This window comes from Pelophylax lessonae (genome assembly GCF_965119305.1).
Source record: "Pelophylax lessonae genome assembly, chromosome: 2".
Lineage (NCBI taxonomy): Eukaryota > Metazoa > Chordata > Amphibia > Anura > Ranidae > Pelophylax > Pelophylax lessonae.
Genome location: NC_138769.1, coordinates 559,897,414 through 559,924,631, shown reverse-complemented (window position 1 = coordinate 559,924,631; position 27,218 = coordinate 559,897,414). Strand labels below are relative to the sequence as shown.

Genomic DNA, 27,218 nt, shown 5'->3' with positions numbered 1-27,218 from the left:
ATTGGACTGTGAACACTAATTATTTACTTGTTTTTACACCAAAGTATATATGGAAATTTTTGGAACACTGCAGCACTTTGTTAAAAAATTTTTGCTATATAATATGTTTGCTGAATCACTTTATTGATACAAATAGGTTTTGGTTTACAATACCAGCACTTTAATTATTCCAAAAGTTTTATATTAAGAAATGTTATTTGCACACCTGTATACAGCACTGTTATTTTTATAGTTTGTAGTAGTAATAATAATAAGCACTTGCTTGCCCCAAAATTAAAAAAAAAAATTTCCATGTTGTGGTCTTTGAATATTTCTTAGGAATGTGACCAATTCCTTGAAATGACAAATACTATCTGTGCTGACCCCTGCCACCTCACCCTGCTGCTGTGTAGGCACTAGCAGACAGTAGGCGCCTGCACAGAACTCAATGCTTGTTAGCAAACATGATTTCATGCAAGATCAGCAATATATTATTCTGTGCTCTCATACAGCAATTAAACAGAAGTGTCAGTTGGAATAGAGTCGTTAGTGTCCAAATAGTTAAAAAAGCGAGTGAAGGGAGGGGGGGGGGGGTAGTGTTTGCTGCTAGCAATATTAATGCTCTACTGTGTGGGAGCTCCAGCTATCAGTCTCTCTGCCTTGTCATCAGATAAATGAGATGTTGTTCAGTAAGACTCAAATTACAATAAATGATAGCATGGTAATACTAAAAAGCTGCATTTGAGACCGCTCTGACTCTGCCTAGGGCTGCTGCTGTCACATCCAAGATGGCAGGTCATTCAAAATATTAAAAGCATCAATAATTACAGAGAGATTAAATGCATTAAATAGATCATTTGACATATAATCCTATGGCAAGTAGTTAAAGTATTGAGACAGGTGTGACGATGGCACTTTCAGCCTCACCCTGCACAGACATTTTCCAGCTTGCAAGACAACAATCTAAGTGTCAGCAAACTGAAAATGATGTTGGTTAACTCTGTAGTTAAAGGATAAATTCACCTTTTGGGAATAGGCATGTGCATGACGAAAACATTTGTTTTGTTTCATTTCATTTAGATTAGTTAATCTAGTTATTTTGTTTCGTTAAATTCGGTTGGTCGTTCAATTCGTATTTGGGATTTGTTTTTGGAATTTATTTTATGTCTTTTCTTCAAATTTCCCGTTTTTTTTGGATTCGTAATGTACGAACTGATAAATTTTGAATCAGTCGAATCAAAAACTTTCGATTTTTTTTTTAAATTACAATGTGGCAAAGTGAACAAACAAAAGAAAAATCTTCAACAAATGATTACAATGACTCTTTAACCTCCCTGGCGGTATGATTCTTTTGGATTTTAGGTGCTGAAAGCGGTACCATTATTTTGCATGTAATTCTTGTGAATGAGCAGCCCAAACCAACTGTACATTTATTATATATATTATATATATATATATATATATGTATGTATACATATATTATGTATACATATATTATATATATATATATACGTATATATATATATATATATATATATATATATATATATATATATGTAATGTATACAGTTGGTTTGGGCTGCTCATTCACAAGAATTACGTATATATATATATATATATATATATATATATATATATACATATATATGTATATATGTATGTATATATATATATATACATATACATATATATATATATATATATATGTATATGTGTATATATATATATATATATATATATATATATATATATATATATATATATATATATATATATATATATATATATATATATATATATATATATATATATATATATATACTGTATATATATATATATATATATATACATATATTTACATAAAAAGTACAGTAAAACTGCAGGAAAGGGCACTGGGGGGCAATGTAATGTGATTTTATTTTATTTTGAACGGTATCAGTGTGTTTGGTGCATTTTACATTTGAATTTGCCGCCGGTTCCACCCCCCGGCGGACGTCACGTCGCCGGAGACGGAAGCCAGGGCTCGCAGACTATCGGGAGGAAGCTCCGCCGCCGCACACCGCTCGCAGTCTTCGCTGGATCCCGGAGAAAAGGTAAGTAAAACCTCCTCCAGCATCCAGCGATCATCTTAGCGCTACCCCGAGTGTGACTCGGGGTTACCGCTTTTGGCACTAAAATCTTACCCCGAGTCACACTCGGGAATACCGCTAGGAAGGTTAAATCACCTTTGGCCTAACAGAAACAGCATTATTTCGAAATGGTACTCTAATAACACACAGTCTTTGATATCAGAAATATGTTTACAGTTCAAATTCAACTGGCATTCGATGTAAAATTTGATTTGAATTTCAATTCAAATTTAGTTTCTTTATTCGGAGCATTCTGTAAGCTTTGTTTATACTGCAATTTGGGTATTCGGATATATCTGAATCTCCGAATAACGAAAAATTTGTCTGTGCATGTCTATTTGGGAACATGTTACATGTTCCACCCATTTTTAGGGTGTAACATGTAACATGTTCTCATTGCTGCAGCTGTTGTCCAATCCTCCCCCGTCCCTGTGACAGCGGTATGGGGAGAAGTTCTCGGTACTAGCTGTCGCTTTTTGAAATTCGCGTGACTGTGCGAGGCTCCGCCCACACGGCCACGTCATTTATTCACACAGCTCTGTGTGTGAATGTTCTACAAGCCCGGATTTCCATTCTGGGTGTCGGCTTGTAGTATTCAATGAACTACCACCGCACTGTGGAGCACTGTGGTAGTTCACTGATTCTTCCTGTCAGTGTATCTGCCTGCCCGTAAGGGATGTGTAATGCTTTACAGGCTCAATAAATAAATAAATGAATAAATAAATACATGCATATTTGTTTTACCTGCAAAAAAAGAAAAAATATGCTAATTTCTTTATTTTTTAAAAGTGAACTTATCCTTTAACCCGTTACACACACACACACAACAGCTAGCACCACAAGTTTAACAAATACACACACTATTCACAGTATCTGCTGTAACAATTCTGACTTTTAAGACATGTCTGCCATACCTGTTGTCACGCCAGATAGCTATATAGTAGACGTCAGGGCTTTTTTTCTCAAAGAAAAGGCGTAGGAACTCCCTCCCTTCAGTCACTCCTTGTCTCCGCTCCCTACCTACCTCTGAGCACCATTCCTTGCCCCCCCCCCCCCCCAATAGTGGACAACAGGCTTGGCAGTGGCATGCAATGCCAAGCCACTGCAAGCAAAGCCAACAGAATACTGGCATGTATAAAAAAGGGGATTCACTTCAGAAATAAAGAGATTATTCTCCCACTGTACAAGAGTATGCTGTCCAGTTCTGGGCACCGGTCCTCAGGAAGGATGTGCTGGAACTGGAGAGAATCCAGAGAAGGGCAACAAAAATAATTAGGGGAATGGAGGACATCAGCTATGAGGAAAGACTACAAGCACTGAACTTATTCTCTCAGGAGAAGAGACGCTTGAGGGGGGATATGATATCAATGTACAAATACTGTACTGGGACCCTAGCATAAGGAACAAACTTTTCAGAGAAAGGGAATACAATAAGACACGTGGCCACTCACTAAAACTAGAGGAAAATGGTTTAACCTTAAATTACGTAAGGGGTTCTTCACTGTCAGAGCAGTAAGGATGTGGAATTCTCTTCTACAAGCAGTCGTATCAGCAGGGAGCATCAATAGTTTCAAAAAACTATTAGATGGGCACCTTAAAGACCACAACATACAGGGGTATAGAATGTACGGTTAACAACAAACACACACACATCATAGGTTGAACTGGATGGACTGATGTCTTTTTTCAACCTCACAAACTATGTAACTATGTAATAGATCCCCCGCATAATCACATACTATGTTCTAATAACTTACATTTTTTTGTCAAACGTAAAATTACCTTTTCAACAAGACCACACATGGAATACCTTTGAAATGTGCTTTCCTAAGATGAAAGGACTCAATAAGCCTTCTGCACTTCACAAGACAGGGGTGCTTGGTATCTATTTAACCAGTCTTTTCTGATATATTTGGATTTTTTATTGTTATTAATTTATCTTTATCACACCAGGATGTATGAATTATGTGTGGATTTGATAGCTGAAAGAACATTTCTAGGTTAAGTTTTGCCAGATCCCAAGTGTGGAACAGCTAAAAGACTTTATAATGACCAATTACAGGCATTTACGTAATACCAGACTTCACGATGTTTATTCCCATAATTTTCAGCTAAAGTAGTTACAACCCGCATTAGGTTCCATTTATGTCCTACTAATGAGATTTATGATAGGCTTATTGTTTTTTCAAAGCTTTTTTTGTGTATTCACTTTGTGTTTTACTTGGGAGTCACTGGCTGGGGCTGGTTGTAATGAGACAAAACTTTGAATTAAATATAGTATATAGTGGTGAATGCTTATGGTAACGCACTGTTCACAGCTCAGTTTTTGGGGGCTTCAAGCCTCATTATTATTACAACAGTGTCTCTAAAAATTTAGTTTAGGGAAGTGTTTTTTTTTTCCTGTTTGAACAGAAAACATTAGCACATATATCATTGATATTGCTTTAAAATGGCTTACCAAGATGTTTCTGAATTGCAATCATTTGATTCATTTTATGCAGCAAAGGTAATGAAAACATGCTGTGCTTGCATTATTTGTAAAGCTGCAATTTATCACTCGATTATATGATAATAAAAAGATAAATATATGTATTAGAATGTTTGCTTTTTGGTATGTACAAAGTATATTACATAAATCTGCCGACAACCTCACCAACACCCCCTTTCCTCTCTCTGATCACAATCTCATCAGTTTCACTGTATTCTTGCCTCAAATCACCCATCCCTCCAAGCAGCAAACAATTACTTGTAGGAACCTTCGTTACTTTAACCCTTCTCTCCTCTTTTCTGCTACTGACCACCTACATGACTAAATTTCTCCCCTGTCCTGTCCTGACCTGGCCACCTCTGTTTACAACAGTTCACTCTCATTATCACTTGATGCACTTGCTCCTCTAACTACACGCAGAATCAGGCCCCGACCATTGCAACCCTGGCAAACTGACAACAGTAGAAGTCTCAAGAGACATTGCCGTGCTCTTGAACGACGGTGGCGTAAAACAAAATGCCTGCAGGACTTCACCCTATATAAATCTGCTCTCCAAACATACAATTCATACCTCCATGCTGCCAAGTGCCAAACAAGCCTACTTTGTCTCTCTTATTACAACCCTGTCATCCTGTCCCCCCGGCTCTTCTCAACTTTTAACTCCTCGGTTCATCCCCCACCCCCTCTACTCACTAACTCACTCACTGCCCAAGAGATTGCCAATCACTTCAAAGACAAGGTTGATACAATACGTGAGGACACCTCCACTGCGCGCACATCTTCCCCACTCAACATACCTTGCCTAACAGCACAGTCAACACTCTCCTCCTTTGAACTGGCTACTACTGAAGAGGTTAAAAAAAATTTCTCAGATGCCCGCCTAACCACCTGTTTCACTGGATCCTGTTCCCTCACAACTACTACGGACACCCACTTATTCTATCCTATGCTCCATTCCTCACATCTTCAACCTCTCCCTCTCTAGTGGCACCTTCCCTTCCCCTCTAAAACATGCGCAGATCACTCCCATACTTAAAAAGCCCTCACTGGACCCCACCAAACTGACTGACTGACTTAAGACTCATTTCACTGCTCCCATTCACATCTAAACTTCTAGAACGCTTAGTCTACAACCGTCTCAGCTCCTACATCAGTGAAAATAACCTTCTTGATCCCCTACAGTCTGGCTTTCGCTCACAGCACTCCACAGAAACTGCCTTACTAAAACTCACCAACGATTTACTAACTGCTAAAACCAATGGCCACTACTCCATACTCCTACTACTTGACCTCTCTGCGGCCTTTGATACTGTTGACCACCCGCTCCTTCTTAACCTCCCTGGCGGTATGATTATTTCGGATTTTAGGTGCTGAAAGCGGTACCATTATTTTGCTATGAGCAGCCCAAACCAACTATTTATATATGATTTTTTTTTACTGTGCGTTCTTCTTTATAACATCCCGGGTATGATAAAGTTTGAAACACAAAATCCTAACTTATAATATAATAAATAACTATAAAATAATAACAAATAATAATATAATAATAACACTTTTTATTCAATAAATTATAGTAAATAACGTAATCAAAAACACTGACATTATTTTTGGTCAAACAAGGATGCAATATTAGTGGTCATATTGCTTCAGTAAACGTCCCAGGTGTGGAAAATTTTAAAACAGGGTACAGCACAAAGTCCAACGTCACAGTCAGGACAATAGTACCGCGTTTCTTTATGGATTTTCCATCCAGTGTCGTCATGTTTGGAACAGCAAACCACACACACCCTTGTGGGTGCAGGCTTCTTTTCCGTTGGTGGAATGTGGTCCAATTAAGTGACGACCGGTCAGGGGTTCACAACACCAGCAGCACGGCGTCCGGATCTACTTACAGCCATTGGTGTTTGGTGCCTGAGAAATATCAGTTCTGCAATTTTCCACACAAAGTCCGCATGAACCACAGGCCTGTCACTCTTCTTTTTTAGGAGAATAAATGCGTTCCACAAACATTGTTCCAGAAGATGCCTGAATATTTTTTTATAATATTTTTTTTATTGTTTCCGCATTGCCGGAAAAAAAGTCATGGCCTGGTCAGCTCTGTCCACACCTCCCATGGTGTTGTTGTAATCCATCACCAGTTGGGGTTTCATCACATCTTTTCCACCTTATGTGTGTACCATGACAGTAGAGGTGTTGTGGATGGTACTCATCAGGCACACATCTTTTTTGTCGCGCCATCTCAGTGCCATCATTTTTCCTTTCTGCCAGGCAACTATTTCTCCAGGCTTGAGCTTTTTGTTGGCAAAGGTTGGGGGCATGTCACGCCGGTTAGCTCTAACAGTCCCATACGCATCCGTCTTGTTGTGTAGAAGGAACTCATACAGTTCTGGGGATGTATAAAAATGGTCTGTGGTGACACAGTACCCCTGATTCAGCAATGGCTCAATCAGCGTCAGAACTGAAGCGGTTGCTATTCCATTGGTGCTGAACCTTTCGTTGAATTTGGTTCCTTTCCCGGTGTATAGGACCGAATTCCAAATATATCCAGAGCTGGATTCACATAGCATAAATGACTTTATGCCAAAGCGTGCTCTCTTGGACGCAATATACTGTATCCAGCTAAGTCTTCCTTTATAGGCCATTAGACTTTCGTCTATACAAATGTCTCTTTCTGGCACATAGGACTGCTGGAAATTTTTCAAAATGATTTGATAAATGTCCCAAATCTTTTTGAGCTTTGGAGCTGGATGAGAAGTCTCGTCAAATTCGTCATTATTTGTATTAAGTGCAAATACTTCATAATGAGCGAAAATTTGTATTCAGACATAACCGTGCCAAAAAAAGGAGTGGCCAGTAATTTGTTGGTGGTCCAATACCACTTCTGCAGGGGTTTTTCCACCACTCCCTGCAGAATAATTAGGCCCAGAAAAAAACGGCAGGGCCGATGCACTTTCACAAATGTTTCCAGAGACCCCTGTAGTGGCTTCCTCCAGTACCATCCTTTCACCACAAAATTTTTTGCTGTTGCAACCTGATTTAAAATCAGCCATCCAGCAAGCTTCCACTCAGTGTCTGGAGTCTGAAGTTTGTTCTTTGAAAAAACAAGACAATTTTTTCTGGCAAAATGACATAATTTTCGTTCCAAAAGAAGCAAGGACCCTAGTGCTGAAGGCATGTCATGACCATCAATTGGCAGGTCACTTTGGGGTACACAAGACCATTGAGCTCTTTCAACAATATTTTTGGTGGCCAGGCCTGAGTCAGGACTGTAAAGATTACGTTGGCTCCTGTACTATGTGCCTTCACAACAAGGGAAGTAATACCAGAGCCTGGTAAGGCCATTACCAATTCCTGATTTGCCCTGGAAGATGTTGTCGATGGACTTTATAGTGGACCTGCCTCCTGCTGAGTGATTCACATCTATCTTTGTAGTCATTGATAGATTATCTAAGATGTCGAATTTTGTGCCTATGGTGGCTACGCCTTCGGCCACAGACACGGCTCAGGATTTATTAAAGAAGTAGTGAGATTTCACGGCCCGCCCAGAAGCATTGTGTCAGACAGAGGCATGCAGTTCACCTCCAAATTCTGGAGAACCCTTTGCAAAACTTTAAATATTGATGTCAGCTTGTCCTCAGCCTACCACCCACAAAGCAATGGTCAGCCAGAGAGGACCAACCAGACCTTATAGCAGTATCTTCGGTGTTTCTCCACCTTTTCGGAGGACAACTGGGTATCTCTGCTCCCCTGTGCTCAATTTGCTTACAATAACTGAGCAGTATGGGCTAACTATGGCTTTCATCCATGCTTTTTTCCAGATTCTCTGCCAAAAACTGCTGTGCCCGCAGTACAAGATAGATTAACCTCCATCTCTTCAAATTACCAGACCCTGCAGGAGGCAATACAAAAGGTCCAGGATGACTATAAAAGGAACTATGATAAGAAGAAAAGGGAGAACCTCGCCTTCAAGGTTGGTGACAGAGAATTGCTGTCTAAGGCCAACCTAAAACTCCCCTGTCCTTCTTGTAAGCTGGGACCAAGGTTCATCAGACCTTTTGGAATTAAAAGAATGATCAATCCTGTGGCTTTCAAACTTTCTCTTCCCCAATCTTACGAAATCCACCCAGTCTTCCACGTGTCTCTTCTTAAACCTGCTGTTCCAGATCATCTTCCAGGAAGGGAGGACCCACCACCTCCAGTTACTATTGGCGAGGAAACCGAATCTGAGGTGGAAGCAATACTAGACTGCAGAAAGCGAATAAAAGACATATTCGGTATCTTGTTAAGTGGAAGGGATACCCACCTGAAGAAAATTCATGGGAGCCCGAGGAAAATATTCATGCCCCCTGGTTACCGCAAGAATTCTTCAACAGAAATCCTGAGAAGGTGTCCCGTTTGGGCATCCGGAGACTGACCATAAGGGGGGGGAACTGTCAGGGAACTAGCCAGAGAATAGTCGCTCAAAGACCTGGCAGCACATTAGCCAATTCTCAACATGGCTGTTGGGATTCGAACCTGTGACCAGCCACATCCCAGGCAGTAGCCCTGCTTACTAGGCTACCGTCCGCTCTGAACATTTCTCCCTGAACATTCTTCCCTGAAGCCTATTATTTCAACCTTAGTCTTGCCAAGCCTTGCTCATCACCCTTGATTCCCCACACCTGGTACTTCCCTATATAAGTCCAGCCCCTTGCACTCCAGTTTGCTGATTATTGAGCTCCTGAGCCTTGATCAAGCGACTCCTCACCTGCTGCTCTTATCTTCTACCACAAATCCAATGCTGACCAGGAATTGGCTACCGACTACTCTTCTGCTTTGTCCCTACCTACTGAACTGCTACCTCTGTTGCCGATCCGGATTGTCTGACCTCGCTTACTGCTGCCCGCCCCGACCTTTGGCTCGTCTGACTTCTCTCTGGTTATCCCTTGTCTGCTCCTCTGCCTTCGGACCGAACCTACACTCTGCCTGGCTGGGTGATCCTGAGGACCGCGTCCTGGTGTTAGCTTGCAGCGCAGTCTATCCCCACCATCTGGGGCTCTAGTGAAAACCAGCTAGCACTTAGTTTCCGCACCTCAGGTGAACCTGTGTCCTCATCAGAGTACTACGCAGTGTCCATCCGGTATCCAGCACCTACTAACTGCCTGCGGTCTTTGCCACTGGGCTCCACTCCTACCTCCGGCCAGCAGTCCTCTGACTCAGGTGAGCCTGTAGGATTGTTACAGAATAATCAGCCCAACTATGGAGTCCGCAATGACCACTCTGTGTAGACAGGTCACTGAACTTCAAGAATTTGGTACTACGTATCAGGAGAAATTTGCTCAGCTCCAAGAAGTAGTCAAAAGCCAACAGAAGGAGATTATTGAACTACAGAGACAACTCCTAGACGTCCGCAGCGCGGCCGCAGACACCCGCATGCCACTCCCATCAAAATTCGGCGGTGACAGACGCCAGTATCGGGGATTTCTGAACCAATGCCGCATCTATTTTCAGATGAACCCGGCCCCGTTCACCACCGATAAAAAGAAGGTGCTATTCATGATCAATCTCTTGACGGATGAAGCATTAGCATGGGCGTCACCATACGTGGAGTCTAGCAATCTGCTCCTGGACAACCTAACCAACTTCATCACCGCCATGAGCCTAGTCTTCGATGACCCCAACCGCTGTGCGACGGCCGAGGCGCGACTACATAGTCTGCGACAAGGGAGACGCTCCGTCGCCGAATATACCGCCGAATTTCGCCGTTGGGTCACGGACACCACCTGGAACCCAGCAGCACAGAGGAGCCAATTCCGGCGAGGCCTGTCCGAAGCAATAAAAGACGAACTCGCCAGAGTTGAAGCCCCGGACGATTTGGATGACTTTATTCAAGTATGCATCCGGATAGATCAAAGACTCTCCGAGAGGAAGAGGGAAAGATTCTGGTCCTTGGACCACAGACCCACTTACTCCTTCTCCTCTACCACCCAGCACGACCCCCAGTCAGCACCTGAACCTATGCAGGTCGACGCACTACGGAGGTCTCTATCCACAGCTGAGAAGGAGAGACGGCTGGCCGAAAACCTCTGTCTCTACTGTGGAGAGCCGGGTCATTTTGCCATCAAATGTCCCAATAAGATTCGAAGAACTATTGCCGTCACGGAGCTAAAGGAGCAATCACAGACTCCAACCCCGCCAGCAGCCCCTGAAAATAACAACACGGCAGCTCATGGATCCCACTTCATCATCCCCATCCTCATCGACATTGAGGGGCGACAACTCCCCTGTTCTGCGATGTTAGACTCCGGGGCGGGAGGCAACTTTATGGACCTAACCTTCGCCCGTGAAAAGAACATTCCACTGACAATCAAGGCAGCCCCTGTTGACCTGGAAACCGTCGACGGATCTCCACTCTCCTCGGGGCCGGCGACTCACGAGACCATTGAACTACAACTCCTTATAGAACCCGATCACCACGAGAAGATCCACTTCTCGCTGATCGCTTCCCCGAAGTTCCCGGTGATCTTGGGCATCCCATGGTTGGCCACCCACAACCCCTCGGTGGACTGGGAAACCCACTGCATACGGTTCCCGTCCAAGTTCTGCTCGCTGAATTGCTCCCACAAACCCGTCCTTCCACCCGAAGACACCACCATCTCTGAACTTTCCGTCAAGGATCTGCTACCCCCTCAATACTGCGAGTTCCAGGATGTCTGCGACAAGAAAAATGCAGACAAGCTGCCACCACACCGACCCTACGACTGCCCTATAGAACTGTTGCCCGGGGCTGAAATACCCTTTGGCAGTATCTACCCCCTCTCGGAGCCTGAACTCAAGGCCTTGAAAGAGTACCTGGACGAGGACCAAAGGAAGGGGTTCATCCGGCCCTCTACCTCCCCTGCGGGAGCCCCCTTTTTCTTTGTAGAGAAAAAAGACTCCTCCCTGCGTCCCTGCATAGACTACAGGAAGCTTAACGACATTACCGTAAAGAACCGGTATCCTCTTCCACTGATTTCAGAACTCCTTGAGAGACTCCGGGCAGCAAAGATTTTCACCAAACTTGACCTTCGAGGGGCCTACAACCTCGTCCGAATCCGCCCTGGGGATGAATGGAAGACCGCCTTTCGGACACGTTATGGTCACTTCGAGTACCTAGTCATGCCTTTCGGACTCTGCAATGCTCCCGCCACCTTCCAGCACTTCATTAATGACGTCCTCAGGGACATGCTCGATCTGTTTGTAGTCGTTTACCTGGACGACATCTTGATCTTCTCCGAAGACCTCGAGCAGCACCGCGAACACGTCCGCAGGGTACTGCAGAGACTCCGACAGAACTCTCTCTATATCAAGCTAGAGAAATGTGAGTTTGAGCGAACCACCACTCAGTTCCTCGGATACATCATCTCCCCAGAGGGCCTAAGTATGGACCCGGGGAAGGTCCAAGCCGTGATGAACTGGCCCATTCCAAGAAACGAGAAGGAGATACAAAGATTCATTGGCTTCGCCAACTTCTATCGGAAGTTTATCCGGAACTTCTCCAAGATCATAGCACCAATTACCCAACTCACCAAGAAATCAGTCCCCTTCTCCTGGACACCAGAGGCACAGGAGGCCTTCACCAAGTTGAAACTCCTCTTCACTTCTGCTCCAATCCTAATCCACCCAAACCCCGAGCTGCCATTTACAGTCGAAGTGGATGCATCTGACTCTGCGGTGGGGGCTGTTCTGTCACAACGGACAGGGGAGAAGATGCTACTACACCCGTGCGCATATTTCTCCCGCCAGATGTCCCCCTCCGAGAAGAATTATGACATCGGGAACAAGGAACTACTGGCGATCAAGGATGCCTTCTCTGAGTGGAGACACCTGCTGGAGGGAGCCACCAACCCCATAATCGTACTAACTGACCACAAGAACCTCGAGTTCATCCGCAGCGCTAAGAGACTCTCAGCCAGACAGGCCAGATGGAGCCTATTCTTTTCCCGCTTTAACTTTCTCATCACCTATCGCCCCGGATCAAAGAATGGTAAGGCTGACGCCCTCTCCAGAATGTTTTCCGAGCCCTCGCAGAGTAACAAGGGCCAAAACAACATCCTGCCCGAGAGAAGGGTCGTAGGGGTCACCTACTCTAAAGAACTCCTGGGCACAATCAAAGAAGGATACGAAAATGACCCCTTCCTTGCCCATCCCACAAGGAATGTCAGCCTTACGTTTAAGAACGGTCATTGGTTTCATCTGGACCTACAGTTATATGTACCAGAAATCGCACGGCTCGAAGTACTCAGACTCAACCATGACTCCAAGCTGGCCGGCCATCTAGGCACAAGAAAGACCCAGGAGCTTCTCTCCCGCTCCTTCTGGTGGCCAACATACAAGGAGGACATCAAGAGGTACATCTCCTCGTGCACGGTCTGTGCCCGCAATAAGACTCCTCGTTCCTCTCCCGTGGGTTTGTTACAACCTCTCCCGATTCCCTCCCGCCCCTGGGGCTCGATCTCCATGGACTTTGTGGTAGACCTTCCTCCTTCAAAAGGGATGAACACCATCCTGGTCGTAGTTGACCGCCTCACCAAGATGGCCCATTTCATCCCCTACAAAGGCCTACCCACCGCCAAACAGACGGCCGATCTTATTCTCAGAGAGGTCTTCAGGCTGCATGGGATCCCGGACGACGTGGTCTCCGACCGAGGCGTACAATTTGCCTCTAAGTTCTGGAAGAACTTTTGCCTGGCACTTGGGGTTAAAGTGAACCTGTCCTCTGCCTTCCATCCTCAGTCAAACGGGCAGACGGAGAGAACTAATCAGACCCTAGAGCAGTACCTACGCTGTTTTAGCTCCCACCTACAGGATGACTGGCTTGACCATCTCTCCACGGCCGAGTTCGCCTACAACAATGCGGAGCACAGCTCAACCAAGCACAGCCCCTTCTTTGCTAACACAGGCTCGCACCTGGTATTCATTCTCCACCTACCCGTCGCCTCCACCCTCCCAGCAGTGGCCGAACGCCTAACAACCCTACAAGAGGCACAAAAGAACATTATAAACAACCTCCAGCTCGCCCAGAGCCGCTTTAAACAGGGAGCAGACAGACGCCGCAGACCCACCCCGGGCTTCCATGTGGGAGACAAGGTATGGCTGTCCACCAGGAACCTCAGATTGAAGGTCCCCTCCAAAAAGTTTGCCCAAAAATACATGGGTCCATTCCGGATCTCTGCGCAAATTAATGAGGTCACGTTCCGGCTCGATCTTCCGGACTCCATTAGGGTGCACCCTGTTTTCCATTGCTCCCTCCTCAAGCCATACGTGGAGAACACCTTCACAGGCCGCCACTCGCCCCCTCCACCACCCGTGAAGGTACAGGGTGAAGAAGAATATGTTGTCGCAAAGATCCTCGACTCCAGGATCCACCGGGGAAGACTACAATACCTAATTGGGTGGGAGGGCTACCCTCCCGAGGATAACTCCTGGGAACCAGAAGAAAATGTCCACGCCCCCAGACTGGTAAAAGAGTTCCACCAACAGCACCCCGATAAGCCTGCCCCTGCGGTGCCTGGAGGTCACCTTGGAAGGGGGGGAGTACTGTTGGGATTCGAACCTGTGACCAGCCACATCCCAGGCAGTAGCCCTGCTTACTAGGCTACCGTCCGCTCTGAACATTTCGCTCTGAACATTTCTCCCTGAACATTCTTCCCTGAAGCCTATTATTTCAACCTTAGTCTTGCCAAGCCTTGCTCATCACCCTTGATTCCCCACACCTGGTACTTCCCTATATAAGTCCAGCCCCTTGCACTCCAGTTTGCTGATTATTGAGCTCCTGAGCCTTGATCAAGCGACTCCTCACCTGCTGCTCTTATCTTCTACCACAAATCCAATGCTGACCAGGAATTGGCTACCGACTACTCTTCTGCTTTGTCCCTACCTACTGAACTGCTACCTCTGTTGCCGATCCGGATTGTCTGACCTCGCTTACTGCTGCCCGCCCCGACCTTTGGCTCGTCTGACTTCTCTCTGGTTATCCCTTGTCTGCTCCTCTGCCTTCGGACCGAACCTACACTCTGCCTGGCTGGGTGATCCTGAGGACCGCGTCCTGGTGTTAGCTTGCAGCGCAGTCTATCCCCACCATCTGGGGCTCTAGTGAAAACCAGCTAGCACTTAGTTTCCGCACCTCAGGTGAACCTGTGTCCTCATCAGAGTACTACGCAGTGTCCATCCGGTATCCAGCACCTACTAACTGCCTGCGGTCTTTGCCACTGGGCTCCACTCCTACCTCCGGCCAGCAGTCCTCTGACTCAGGTGAGCCTGTAGGATTGTTACAATGGCCACACCCGCATGAATATGCGCACACGTCTTGCAAACACACATTTGCTAGGACGAAGACGTGTGCGTGCTGGCGCATGAAATGGACGTCAGATCCCACACACTCTGGCCTTTAAAAGGATGTCTGTGGCACATGGACATTGCTGACTGGTCTTCAGCTTCCTGCTTCCTGTTCCTGTGTTTGCTGCTACTTCTGATCCCCTGTTGTCACCCCGGCTTGCTCTTGGATTCCTCTTGTCATCTGCTCTGTGTATGACCCCGGCTTGCCTAACCGCGACTTTGCTATCTGATCTGCTGACCACTGGCTTACTGACCTCTGCTTCCATCCTCGACTATGTCTTCTGCTGTGCCTTGTCTGCTGTAATCCGCCTTGGTGCCCATCTGCTGTACCCAGCCTGCAGTACCTACTTTCAGTACTTGCCTGTTGATCCTGCCTGCTGCACTTTCCATTACAAACTACTTCCAGCCGTGTGCAGTCTGCACCATCCTCAGTGCTCCTGGGTCCTAGTGCTCACCTCTTCTGGTGTTCACCTGCAGAGAGATCTCCTTACCAACAACCATCATCTGGGGCATCAGCTGGAAATCCCTGCTACTTTGGGCTTCGTGCTTCCTGTTACCAGCTTCAGGGACACCGAGAACTCAGCCGCAAGTAGAGCCCTCTCAGAATTTCGGCTTCAGGACCAGGTACGTGACACTGGGACTGAAGACCGACAGGGTCTGGTCATCTTGTTCAATATAATGACTTAAGCTTGATTCCCCCAGTCTACAGGGTTGGGCATCGGGACTTGTTCTCTGCTCATACCTGTCCGTGGCATGTCCCTCTATGTATGGGGGAGGCTGTACAAATGATTTCTCTGTTAAACATAAAAAAACTTTCTACAAAGGCTTCTATCCTTCTCATATACAGTACCACTTTACAAAACGTTCCCCATAATTTGATTACTCATCTCTCCTAATAATAAACTTACATACTGTAGATCCTAAAACATAAGTAGCAAAACTTAGGTTACAAATCAGCCATACTTAGCTTTACCTTTCTGTCTTAATTCAGGTAACATTGTCACATTTACTACAGAGAAAACAAAATGCATTCAACATCTTTATACAAGCAACATTTCCTCATTATTAGTTAGTTAACACAACACAAAGAGCTCAACGCATATACACATATCTTACGTTTCTGAAGTTTTACAATCTGAGCGGTCAGCTCATCATTTTCAATATTCCAACAAGTGTCATTGCTCTGAAACTTCTACAATCTAAAGACCAATGCTTTTTTTACTATTAAAAATTGAGGCTTCCTGAAGATACAACAGTTTCATTTGTATATCAGTCTATCACCCAATTTATCAAACAAAAACAAATTTGCAAGCCGGTGTTCAGTCATGAGCACCTTTGTCCAGTCAAACCCAAGTCCAAGACATATCTCAAGATTCTGTCAATTATTATATCATTTAGTTCAGGTGTATCCATGGGTTTAATTACTACATCATTTCCCATTATAATATATGGAAATTGCATCACTGGTCTTACTTTCTGCCCTGATCATAATGTAAAAAGGGAATACACCACTGTGGAGTCAGGCGATGAGGTACTTGGCACACCCTTATCTTCCCTTTGAATTTCTCCTCCTCTAGCTCCCTGTTCCCCTCCCGCACCATGCTGGCTATCTGGGAGTTGTTGTTCTACTTGTTGAACAGGGGCAAGACGTGCTTGTATGGGCATAGATGCAGCACTATTTGGTCTTAACTCAACCTCTTTCTTTAGTGGGAGAGAGGAGTATACTGCATCATAACTAGCTTGGAATGGTCCAGGGGTTAAGGGAACATTAGAAAATACCTGTAGGGGCTCAGGAGTATATCCAGGGAAATACTGCAACCAATTTAGTTCTCCTGCCCTCAAAAACTTCATGCCCCACTCTGGAATCCCTGAAAGCAATGAGAATGCTTCTTTGTCCCCCAAACACAATCCCTTCACCATATTCATGTGGAACTCATGATTTGACCAGATTCTGCTGGCGCTTTATAGCATCCTCCAAAACTTTAACCTCTGGTTTCAGACTTTGACACTTCTTGCTCCACGCTTTATCATGCACAGCTTTTTTTTTCTGTAGTCAACTTTCAGGCTCACCAGCTTTTCCTCCTCCTTTTTTCTCTTTATATGATCCGCAACTCGCTGTCCTAAAGTGGGGGTCGATTCCTCTTTTTTAGGGCCGTAGCCGAGGTCTTCAGGTGAAGATGTGGTTTGGGTAATTGCAGGTCAGATCCCTCAGGGGGACCATCACCTGGTTCATCTCCCATCCTTAATGGGGCCAGAAAACTCACCTGGCCCCCTGGTGTCTGGTGAGAGAGAGAGCTACAGCACATACACAACCTCTCCGGTGCAGAGACTGGTGTGACTGGCTCAGTGATCTCTGTACAGAGATGTGTCCATGGCTGGACACAGGGTTCGCACATATGTAGTGTGTGGGACTTTGGAGTGTCCATTACGAGCAGAGAAAACAGTTTTTACTTTTTTTTTCTGGATTTTGATATTCCCATATTGGCCTCTGTAGTTTGGAGATTTCAAAATACTTGGGGGTGGGGGGGAGGAAATATCCAACCCATTGTACATGTTTTCTTGCAGACCAACAGGTTGTGTGTCTAGGTGCACACAGCCCTTTTGGAAGGCTTAGCAAAGCTCAGGGCTCCAGCCAGAAGGAAGGTGTGTGATCTTGTCTGGAGACAGAAATGATCTACCCAGGAAGCAGGACTTCATGTTCGAAATGTAGCACCCTTTAGTGTGCTACATTAGTTGGTGTTAGGTTTTTGTTGGTGTAGAAAAGATGTTTTGGCTTGGCTGGCAGGTGTTTTAATCTGGGTCAGGTGAGTGATCCAGGGAGGGTTGTTATGACTCATAAGGCAGCATCTTTGGTACTTCCCCCTACTTCTGGAACTCATTGGAAACTTTCAGAAGAATGGAAGGTAGGTTAGGAGGAGCTGAGAAAGAGTCTTGGAGACTGGGGTAGCTGGAAGAACTAGAGTCCAGGGCACTGAAGGAAATTGTAAGTCTCAGAGGAGTGAGAGAGCCAGGGGTGTCAGGAGAACCCCTATCCAGGAGTGGGCCCATGCATCAAGATGCTGTAAGCAAGGCTGAGTGAGCCAGGAACAAAAAATTTAGAGTACCAGGAGAGCTGGTAAGAAAGATGGTGGTTTGGCAGTTTTTGTTACCCGTTTTGCTTTGAGAAGCTGAAACCCCTGTGTGGGCAACTTTGTAAAGATTTACTAATAACTTCAAATGCTTATGTACCAAGAAGCGTGTTACGTTTGAATTCAATTAATGTTGATCATCCCTGTATGTTGTTCACTTATTTTAAATAAAATTAAACTTTAATTGAAAAAAAAAAGGTTGTCTGACAAGCCTTTAAAACACAGTTTGGATTGGCATTGACTTAACTAAAAATGCATTCTACCACATAAGCTTAGTCACTATATATATATATATATATATATATATATATATATATAACACTATCTATATACAGTATCTATATATCTCATCTATACAGACTGTAAAACTTTGGAGTCTACACTGGTAACTATAAAACAGCAAAAGTTATATCTGTAATTTTCTTTTTGAAGTTTGTTTTAAAAAATCCCACAGAAATAACTGAACTGAAGTACAATAACCACTACAAAGCGAAATTGCAAGAAACAGAAATGAGTCTTTATTATTGATTTCAACTATCTACACATCAACTGGGTCATTAAAACCAGCAACTCTAGTAAAGGATGCAGTTTGTATACTAATACTGCAAGACAATAATGTTGCAAAAGTGGTTGCTGATCCAACTAAACAATGTCTCACTTTTGAGGACAATGAGGTGAATGTTTCAATCTTCTCTGTAAAGCATTAAAGACAAATATAAAAAAAAAGATCTATCTATCTATCTATCTATCTATCTATCTATCTATCTATCTATCTATCTATCTATCTATCTATCTATCTATCTATCTATCTATCTATCTATCTATCTATCTATCTATCTATCTATCTATCTATCTATCTATCTATCTATCTATCTATCTATCTATCTATCTATCTATCTATCTATCTATCTATCTATCTATCTATCTATCTATCTATCTATCTATCTATCTATCTATCTATCTATCGTATATTGTGACATGGCAGTTGGTTAGCTCTAGTGGTAGAAGCGTTCTCAAGTGAGTTCACGTCAGTCACCTTTTCAGTTTAAGGGCATGACAGCCCATTTTTATTAAAAAGATAAGGTTTCCCACATAATGGTTCTTCTCCCTGAAAATACAAATGAAAATGCTAGCCCACCTGTCTACTCTTCATCAGCATCACTGTTACTGTAGATACTGGTCCCTCAGACCACTAGCTCTTTCACACACAGCTTTGAGCTTCCTGGAAGCACACAGCCTCAAGCCCTTTAATGCACACAGAAACTATCTCCGCACAGAGATTCTTTGTCCAAATGGCAGTGACTGAAACATCAACTCCCCTCCATCTGCAAATATCAGCAGACCGTCATTATAAGGGCTGTGTGCACCTGGGCCCCTGCTGGTTGTTCACAAATCCCGGACACTGGAGTGGAGATTTCTTCACTCCCATGGCACTTTAAAAATCTCATTTATCATTTATCCAGAAATACCAACATTCTGAGAAATCTGCAAAAGCAGTTTTCTCCACGCAAAATCAATGCTCTGTAGTACTGCCCTTAGCAAATGTGTGTCCTTTTCCTGGCCAATTCCACGATGATAGAACCTTACACTGTCACATACTCCATCTCTTGTTTGGAAGGGGCGGAACACATGAACCCATCACTTTGATTGGGACACTACTGTGCCAGCTGTCAGCCACATAAGTCCAACCCTTTTTCTGTGTACGTTTCCAGGCAGTGGCGACCGGTCAATAAGGGGCGCAGGGGCGCCGCCCCCCCAATCAGCATCTATCAGCATCTTCAAGGAAAAAAAAAATTACCTTTTAAAGCCCACTAGGGGCGCCGGACCCATTGAAGTCTATGGGGGGGGGGGGTTTGGCATCCCACGTGCTGCCAGGCAGAGGTGCCGATTGGCGGCCGTTCTGGGTGTCATCTTCTACACTGCTAGTCCTGTGATTGGTCCAGACTCCAGCCTGGACCAATCATTCAGGACTCCCGTCGGACGTCGTCATGGGGGCGGTGCGTGCGTCAGTCACTCTGACGCACTCACCTTCCCGGTTCCCGCCCGCCGTCAGACTCAGCGAGGAGGAGCAGCCGCGAGACGTCTCAGCCAGCAGCAGGTGAGTGAAGAAGCAGCCCGCTACTCACAGTCTCCTCTGCCGCCGGCCACCACTGGTTTCCGCACGCCGTCAGACTCAGTGAGGAGGAGAAGCCGCGAGACGCCTCAGCCAGGAGCAGGTAAGTGAAGAAGCCGCCTGCTACTCACAGTCTCCTCTGCCGCCGGCCGCCACTGATGGGGACATGCTGGTCACTGCATTGATGGGGACATGCTGTTCACTGCATTGATGGGGACATGCTGGTCACTGCATTGATGGGGACATGCTGGTCACTGCATTAATGGGGACATGCTGGTCACTGCATTGATGGGGACACGCTGGTCACTGCATTGATGGGGGCATGCTGGTCACTGCATTGATGGGGGCATGCTGGTCACTGCATTGATGGGGGGCATGCTGTCGTAACTCTGCATTGAATGGGGGCATGCTGTAGTAACTCTACATTGAATGGGGGCATGCTGTAGAGACTATGCATTGAATGGGGGCACGCTGTAGTAACTCTGCATTGAATGGGGGCACGCTGTAGTAACTCTGCATTGAATGGGGGCATGCTGTAGTAACTCTGCATTAAATGGGGGCATGCTGTAGTAACTCTGCATTGAATGGGGGCACGCTGTAGTAACTCTGCATTGAAGGGGGGCACACTATACTTTGATTACTGAAGGCCCCTTTCACACTTTTGTGACCTCAAAGCCATGCAATTTTTTGCCGCGTTTTTTGCCACAAAGCAATGCCTATTCGATTTTTTCTGTTTGCGCCACCCCAAACATTTTGAGCACCAGCCGCCACTGTTTCCAGGGTCGCCTTACCCTAAATCTCAATGGGGCCTGCTTTCTTTCACAGCAGGGAAAAGAAAGGGCCTGATGATTCTCCTATACAGATCTTTAGTTAGACCTCATTTAGAACAACAGTAAGCAGATTAAAACATTATTGGGACAAATATTAATCTATACGTAGTAGAAAAAAGTCAGTATTGGTGTCAGACAACCTATTTAAGGGATGCTGTAAATCAGTGTCATTGCTTTCTGGCCTTCAGCTTGTTCTTTGTGTTTTGACCTGTGTTGTGACTCCACTACTGTCTCTGATTCTGATCCATGCAATCACTTAGTCAGCTTTTGACTCCTCTAGAACTATCTACAGTCTTATTTGCATATTACTGCCACCTGCCTGCTGCATCACTGGGAGACTCTGCCATTATGCACCTGTAGCTCAACTTGATTTCCCTTTAATTTCTGACACTTCTGGCTAGAACTTCATGGTTGGCAGCTCCAATCATGGTTCTGCAATCATTATTTTCCGACAGTTATGTTCCTCCTGCCTCTTGGCCCCATCTCTTCCACTTACTCTCCTGCTAAGGCATTAGATACAAGAGAGGCCACCCTTGTCATGTCAGTCTGTTAACAGGTATGTGACAATATCTGCCAATAAACTTGAGGACCCATATATGGTAACCAGTGCTCTAAGAAGGCCTAGGTATCTACCAGCCAGAAGAACAGGTCCTGGTGTGAACAGGACTCTGAACTGTGTTATATACACTGGTACAAAATTCTTGAATATGTTGAAGCACCCTGGGTTGTCTTGTCTCCTGTAGTGCAAAGTTATATCAAAGTGTCAGATCATCTGATGTTCAGATGGACTCTGGAAGTGCATTTTTTTTGCAAACTTGTGAGAGGGCACAGTTACCAGACCCCGGTGGCAGACATTTAGTTTGGCTGTTGATCCTGGCAGAGAGCCACCTGGCCTGATGTTGAAACCTGGTTCAGCATTCAGCAAGTGCTATATAGACTTGGAATTTGGTTTATATAATGATTTCTGTATATGATAATGACGATTTGACAAGGACTATGCTAGTCTGTCCTGGTGGTTGGCATATCCTGAGGCCACTCAGTAAAATGGGGACACTGTCAGGAGCTGGCGGAGCAGCCATAACACCTTCTGCTGGGATTATCCTGAGCGAGATTGCAGTAATTCCGGTGTCCACTGGGTGTCTCCCAGAATCTAGAATACACTTGTAATTAGTCCCCACCTGATGCTGGCTGCTGGGAGGCAATTAAACCCCACCTATGGAACAAATAAGTATCTCAGCCTAGACCAATGTTACTATTATGATATGGGGTGATTAAGCTAAGTGTGGGTAAAGGATTGTGCATAGGAGGTTTTATATTTGCGTGTGCCTTTTTGCTTCTTTTCTACAGGTTGAACTAGATGGACTTGGCTCTCATCAGTTTGAAATGCAGTTTAATGGCATGGCAGCCTACTTTTATTGAAAAACAAAACGAAAGTTTGCCACATGGCCACACATCAGCAGCACTGCTGATCTTGTCAGGATACTTCAGGCTCACTAAGCCTTAGTTTCAGCACCTCACTGCACAGGCCCACTCCTGGCCTCCAAATAGGATTTTCCAGCCATCCGGACTCCCTCCACCCCCCTGACTCACTAGTTGCCTCAGCTTTCTAGGCTTTCTCACAGACCCTCTCTTGGCCTCCCAATCCCCAGATATCCTGACTTTCCAAGTCCTCAAGTACTGTGGAAAGGAATCCACCCCCCCCCCCCCAAAATAAGGGATTCATTCTCCAGCAGGAACACACAACTTTCCTGACAGGGCGCTGTCTTCAAAATGGGGACCCTGAGCTATCCTCATGCCTTGCTTATAAAGCCCCTGCGCCCTGCAGGCCTTCAACAAAACCCGGACACAGGTTTGAAGGTCCCATCCTTTCCAAGACATCTTAGAATCTTTAAACTCAAGGCCCCAATCTGGGAGTATAAAACCTAGAGAAAGCCTAAAATACAGCTTTTCTGCACAAAACAAATACTCCAGAGCTTCCTTAAACTCAAGCTTTTGGAATCCTCTGTCAAATCTGTGTCCATTTCCTCAAATCACAAAGTGGCAGGACCTCGCACTGTCATGCTATGCATATACCATACCTGTGGGATTCCTCTAGAAGTTTAAAATCTTTGTAGTAGGCAACCCTGCTACAGTGATTTCCACTTGTCTCCAGGTCCCATGGCAAGCGGCTCCCTGCTGTTTTGTGAAAAAGGAGGTTGGCAGCTCGGCACCGGTGTCATTCAGACTGAGCGAGGTTGAGAATGTGAAATCCCCACCCCGCATCTGATATATAGGAATATCCCTGATATCTAGAGAGCTGTGACATAAGAACGGTAGCAAGAGAGCGCTTATAACAGCATCTATGCACAAGTTCTGTTAGATGGGGTAGTGAGTGGAATGATTGCTGTTATTTTTGTTGTAGTTATTTTTTTTTAAATAACTTTAAATGCCTGCCATGTAAAATGGCAGTAAATGCATGTTTGTGGTAAAATGAATCTACAAACTCAAGAGCTCATCCTGAAATTTCTGACAATAAAATGATTCAAAATGTAGGATATTTAATCATGTGAGAGCCTTGATTTTTTATCGATTAAAGGAGGAATTGCAAGTGCTATATCTTCCTACCTTTTGGCTTTTGGATGCCAGCAGCAAGTTCTGAAGATCTGCAGACAGTCTGGCATGGGATGTCTGGAGAGACAACTGTCAAAAAAAGGTCATGTTTCAAAGCAGCGATGTATAATGGCATCAAAGATTTACCAATATGGCCTATTGATGAAACTAGTAAGAAACTAGAACATGGAAACATTTATTCTAATTCCATGGAAAAATTTAAATCTGAAGGCATCATTCTAAAATGTTTTGAGCGTTACATTTATCACAGATTACCTTTGTTTTGCAATCGCTTTCTTTTATTTCTAATCAATGTTCTATATCCTGGGCTTAATGCGGTAATAAGCCCAAAACCAAAAATGTAATATATTGCAGTTTACCAATCACTAGATGTGGTGGCTGTTTTCGTTTTCTTTTTTTAGGCTTTTTTTACCATTTTTATCTGATGATCTGGCAATTAACACACCTCCTGTATTAGGGTGTCTACAGGAGAAGCAACAGAGACACCTGTGGACAGCAGCATTGTGATTTTGAGGGGAGGGTAGTGTTAGATGTACTAGCAGATTTAGATACACTAATAAATTAGAGCCAATCTCCAGCTAACACTTTATAAGCACTTACAGCAACTGTTTTGTTCCTTTCGGAATAAAGGTATTCCCTAAATTAATAAAAGCTGATCGATGTAAGTTATCTTGTCAGTGTTAAATGGTTTGTCTCAACCCTTTAACTGCTACATGTGCAGAAAGGCTTGTTCTGTTGAAAACCAAGAGACTCAGGCTGGGTTCACATTGGTGCGAATACAGACATTGCATATGATTCACAACACTTTGCAATGTTGATCACATGCGATGTCTGTGCAATGCGAATTTGGCCATACAGTTTGCATGGCTGAATTCGCATCACATTCAGGGTTCACACTCATGCGATCCAATTCCTGTACCATTTCACAGTTTGCACTGCGATCTGCGAACCAATCTGGGGGTTTCATTAACTTTACATTGACACCCACAGCTGTCCAGATGTCAGTGTGAACCATCTGCGATTCAGGTGCAATGCAGGAACCCCCACAGGATTCGCAGGGTTTCCCTCATAGCACCAGTGTGAACCCAGCCTTACTGGCCGGATCACCAGGTGAAAATAAAGGAAAGAAAGCATAAAATTCTATACTATACCGTATGATAGATATAATACGTCTAATTTCAAGCGCAAATGAGGATTGTTACCATTGTTGTAATTACATTTAGATGTATCATTAAACATTCTATAAGGCTGCTGGATTCATTATTCACAGAGGTATAATTGGTAGTATTTTGTTAGATCAAAGGATGTACATTGTATTAGGTGTCCTTATGGTCCTGGTAATTACCCTGTTTTATGTCATGTTTGACTTGTGATGACAAGGATTTTCTCTCTTACTGTAAAAGGTTGATCTCTTACGACTTATCCTGCAATGTTAGGGATTGAGGAATTGTCACTTTCTTTGTATTCATATCATCATCATCTAATAAAAACATTATGAAAAAAAAAACATAAAAAAAGAAAACGAATGCAGTTTTTTTTAAAAGTTGCACTACAATAAATGTTTGCTTTTGGGTTTAATACCGCTTTAAGGTTTGAAAAACGCTGACATATTTGTATTCAGACAGTAATTGATCAGTAGTGTAGGGCCAGCCATTTTTCATTTTGTGTCCACTAGCTGTGCACCTAATCCAAAGTTAGCTAGTAATATGTCCTTGGCTAGGCAAGGATTTTCATGCAGGTTGGAAATCTTTCCAAAATCTGTTCAGTTATAGAATACTTTGGAAGTAATTTGAGCAAGGTTATCTTGGCTATGGCCAAGATAATAGACAATTATTTAATTTGTTTATTGCATCTGGCAATGCTCTACCTGTGAATGGTTAGCCAAATGATTGTTGGGTGTTTCAATAAAGGGTTCCAATCTATGTATAACAATTGTATTTGCAGGAGCACAGGTTACATGTGTACAGAACCTTAGTTAAGGTTTGAATGTGGTCAATGAAATGAAAAAGTGGACTACTGGACCATCATTTTCCAAATGAAAAATGCAGAAACATGAAAATGTCTATAAACGTCTAGTATTAGTTAGTCACATTCAATTAGACTTTTCTATATTATTTTGATGATGTTTCCCTGCTTATCCAAGCAGTTTCTCAAGTTCAGAAGTCCAGCTGAATGTGACTAACTACTGTTAGCTATACCATGACACAGATAAATTAGAAACATCTACAAATTTTAAATAAAGTGAACTAAGCAAAACAGGCACCCTAATAGTCGGTTCACACTGGGGCGACACGACTCTTTACTACTTACTACTACTGTCAGTCCCGTGCACCATGACTTCGGAGCGACTTGCACATAATGGAAGTCTATGCAAGTTGCTCCGAGGTCGCCCCGAAATAGTACAGGACCCTTTTTCTAAGTCGGAGCGACTTGTGTCGCTCCTATTAGAACGGGTCCTGTAGCGGTCAATGGACCGCGAGGGAGCGCGACTTGTCAGGCTGACAAGTCGTCTGACAAGTCGCGCTAATGTGAACCGACTCTAAATTGTTTATTCCTATTATGTTAGCACTGCCATTTGCTCCAGTTTGCTGCTTTAGCTGAACTTTAGGATACAGGGCATATATGCACAATCCTTTTGGCCTCCCACAGTGCAGTGCTCACTGCATAAGTAATCATCAGACCCAAGTGATGTAACATTGGTTATTGAGCGGCATGTTTATAAGATTGGTGTCTGCATTATTGACAGGTAGTGTGTCCCTTGTGATGCCTGCTGTATAATGTGAAATTTAGTTTCCTAAGTAATTGTGTGACCAATAAAGTGTATCCAAACCCAAAAACAAAAATACAATATATTGCAGCTTACCTGTCCTTTAAATATGCCCGCTACCTTCGTTTTTAGGTTAAGAACATTTTTGGCAAGGACAGAAAAACAAGATTTTTGTACTTGCCATAATTTCTTGCCTCGCACGATGTGAAGCATGCTTTCCATGTATTTTGGTAGACCTTGTAGGAGGATGATTTCTGAGCTTTTAAATGAATAAGAATAAATGAATCAGATAGGCCTCCGTCGTATAGGACCTGGGCTTCAACAGCAATACTGTAAAGCCAGCAACCATGAAGCAAGGTAGTAAACTGGTCTTTGGAACAGAAGATCTGGGTGTTCTAGGAGAGCCCACAGAGAATCAGCTAGAATTCTAATAAGGTCTGAATACCACCATTGCCTTGGCCAGTTTACTGCAATGAGTATCATCGGAATGTCCCCTTTTTCAAATCTGTGAAGCAGACGAGGAAGGGACATTAGAGGAGGAAAGGCATGGATCAGGTTGAACAAATCCCACAGAGTCATTGTGAATTCACTGCAATGGCTAGAAGGTTCTCAGACCTGAAGACAAACCTGCTTAGTTTTTTTACTTTATGAATCTGGAAGCCAGGAGGTCCATGTCTGATGTTCTTCACCTGCAACAGAATTCTTGAAATACCCCCAAGTAAAGAGACCATTCACCAATGTTCCAGATGTTAGGACATCTAAAAGGTAAAAAGGTAAAAAGTCTCCCTGCGAATTTCCTGCCTGGAATGGTCAGGGCA

At 44.1% G+C, this 27,218-nt stretch overlaps 1 protein-coding gene across 2 annotated transcripts in view; it reads right to left on the bottom strand.

Moving 5' to 3' along the window:
* Window positions 1-27,218, bottom strand: part of LOC309546288 (inactive dipeptidyl peptidase 10-like) — a 334,481-nt gene that overhangs the window by 197,207 nt on the left and 110,056 nt on the right. For both annotated transcript variants that reach the window (XM_082245881.1, XM_082245882.1), the window contains exon 5: window positions 23,628-23,702. In XM_082245881.1, coding sequence (XP_082102007.1) covers window positions 23,628-23,702 — 75 coding nt within the window. The remainder of the gene's footprint in view (window positions 1-23,627; window positions 23,703-27,218) is intronic.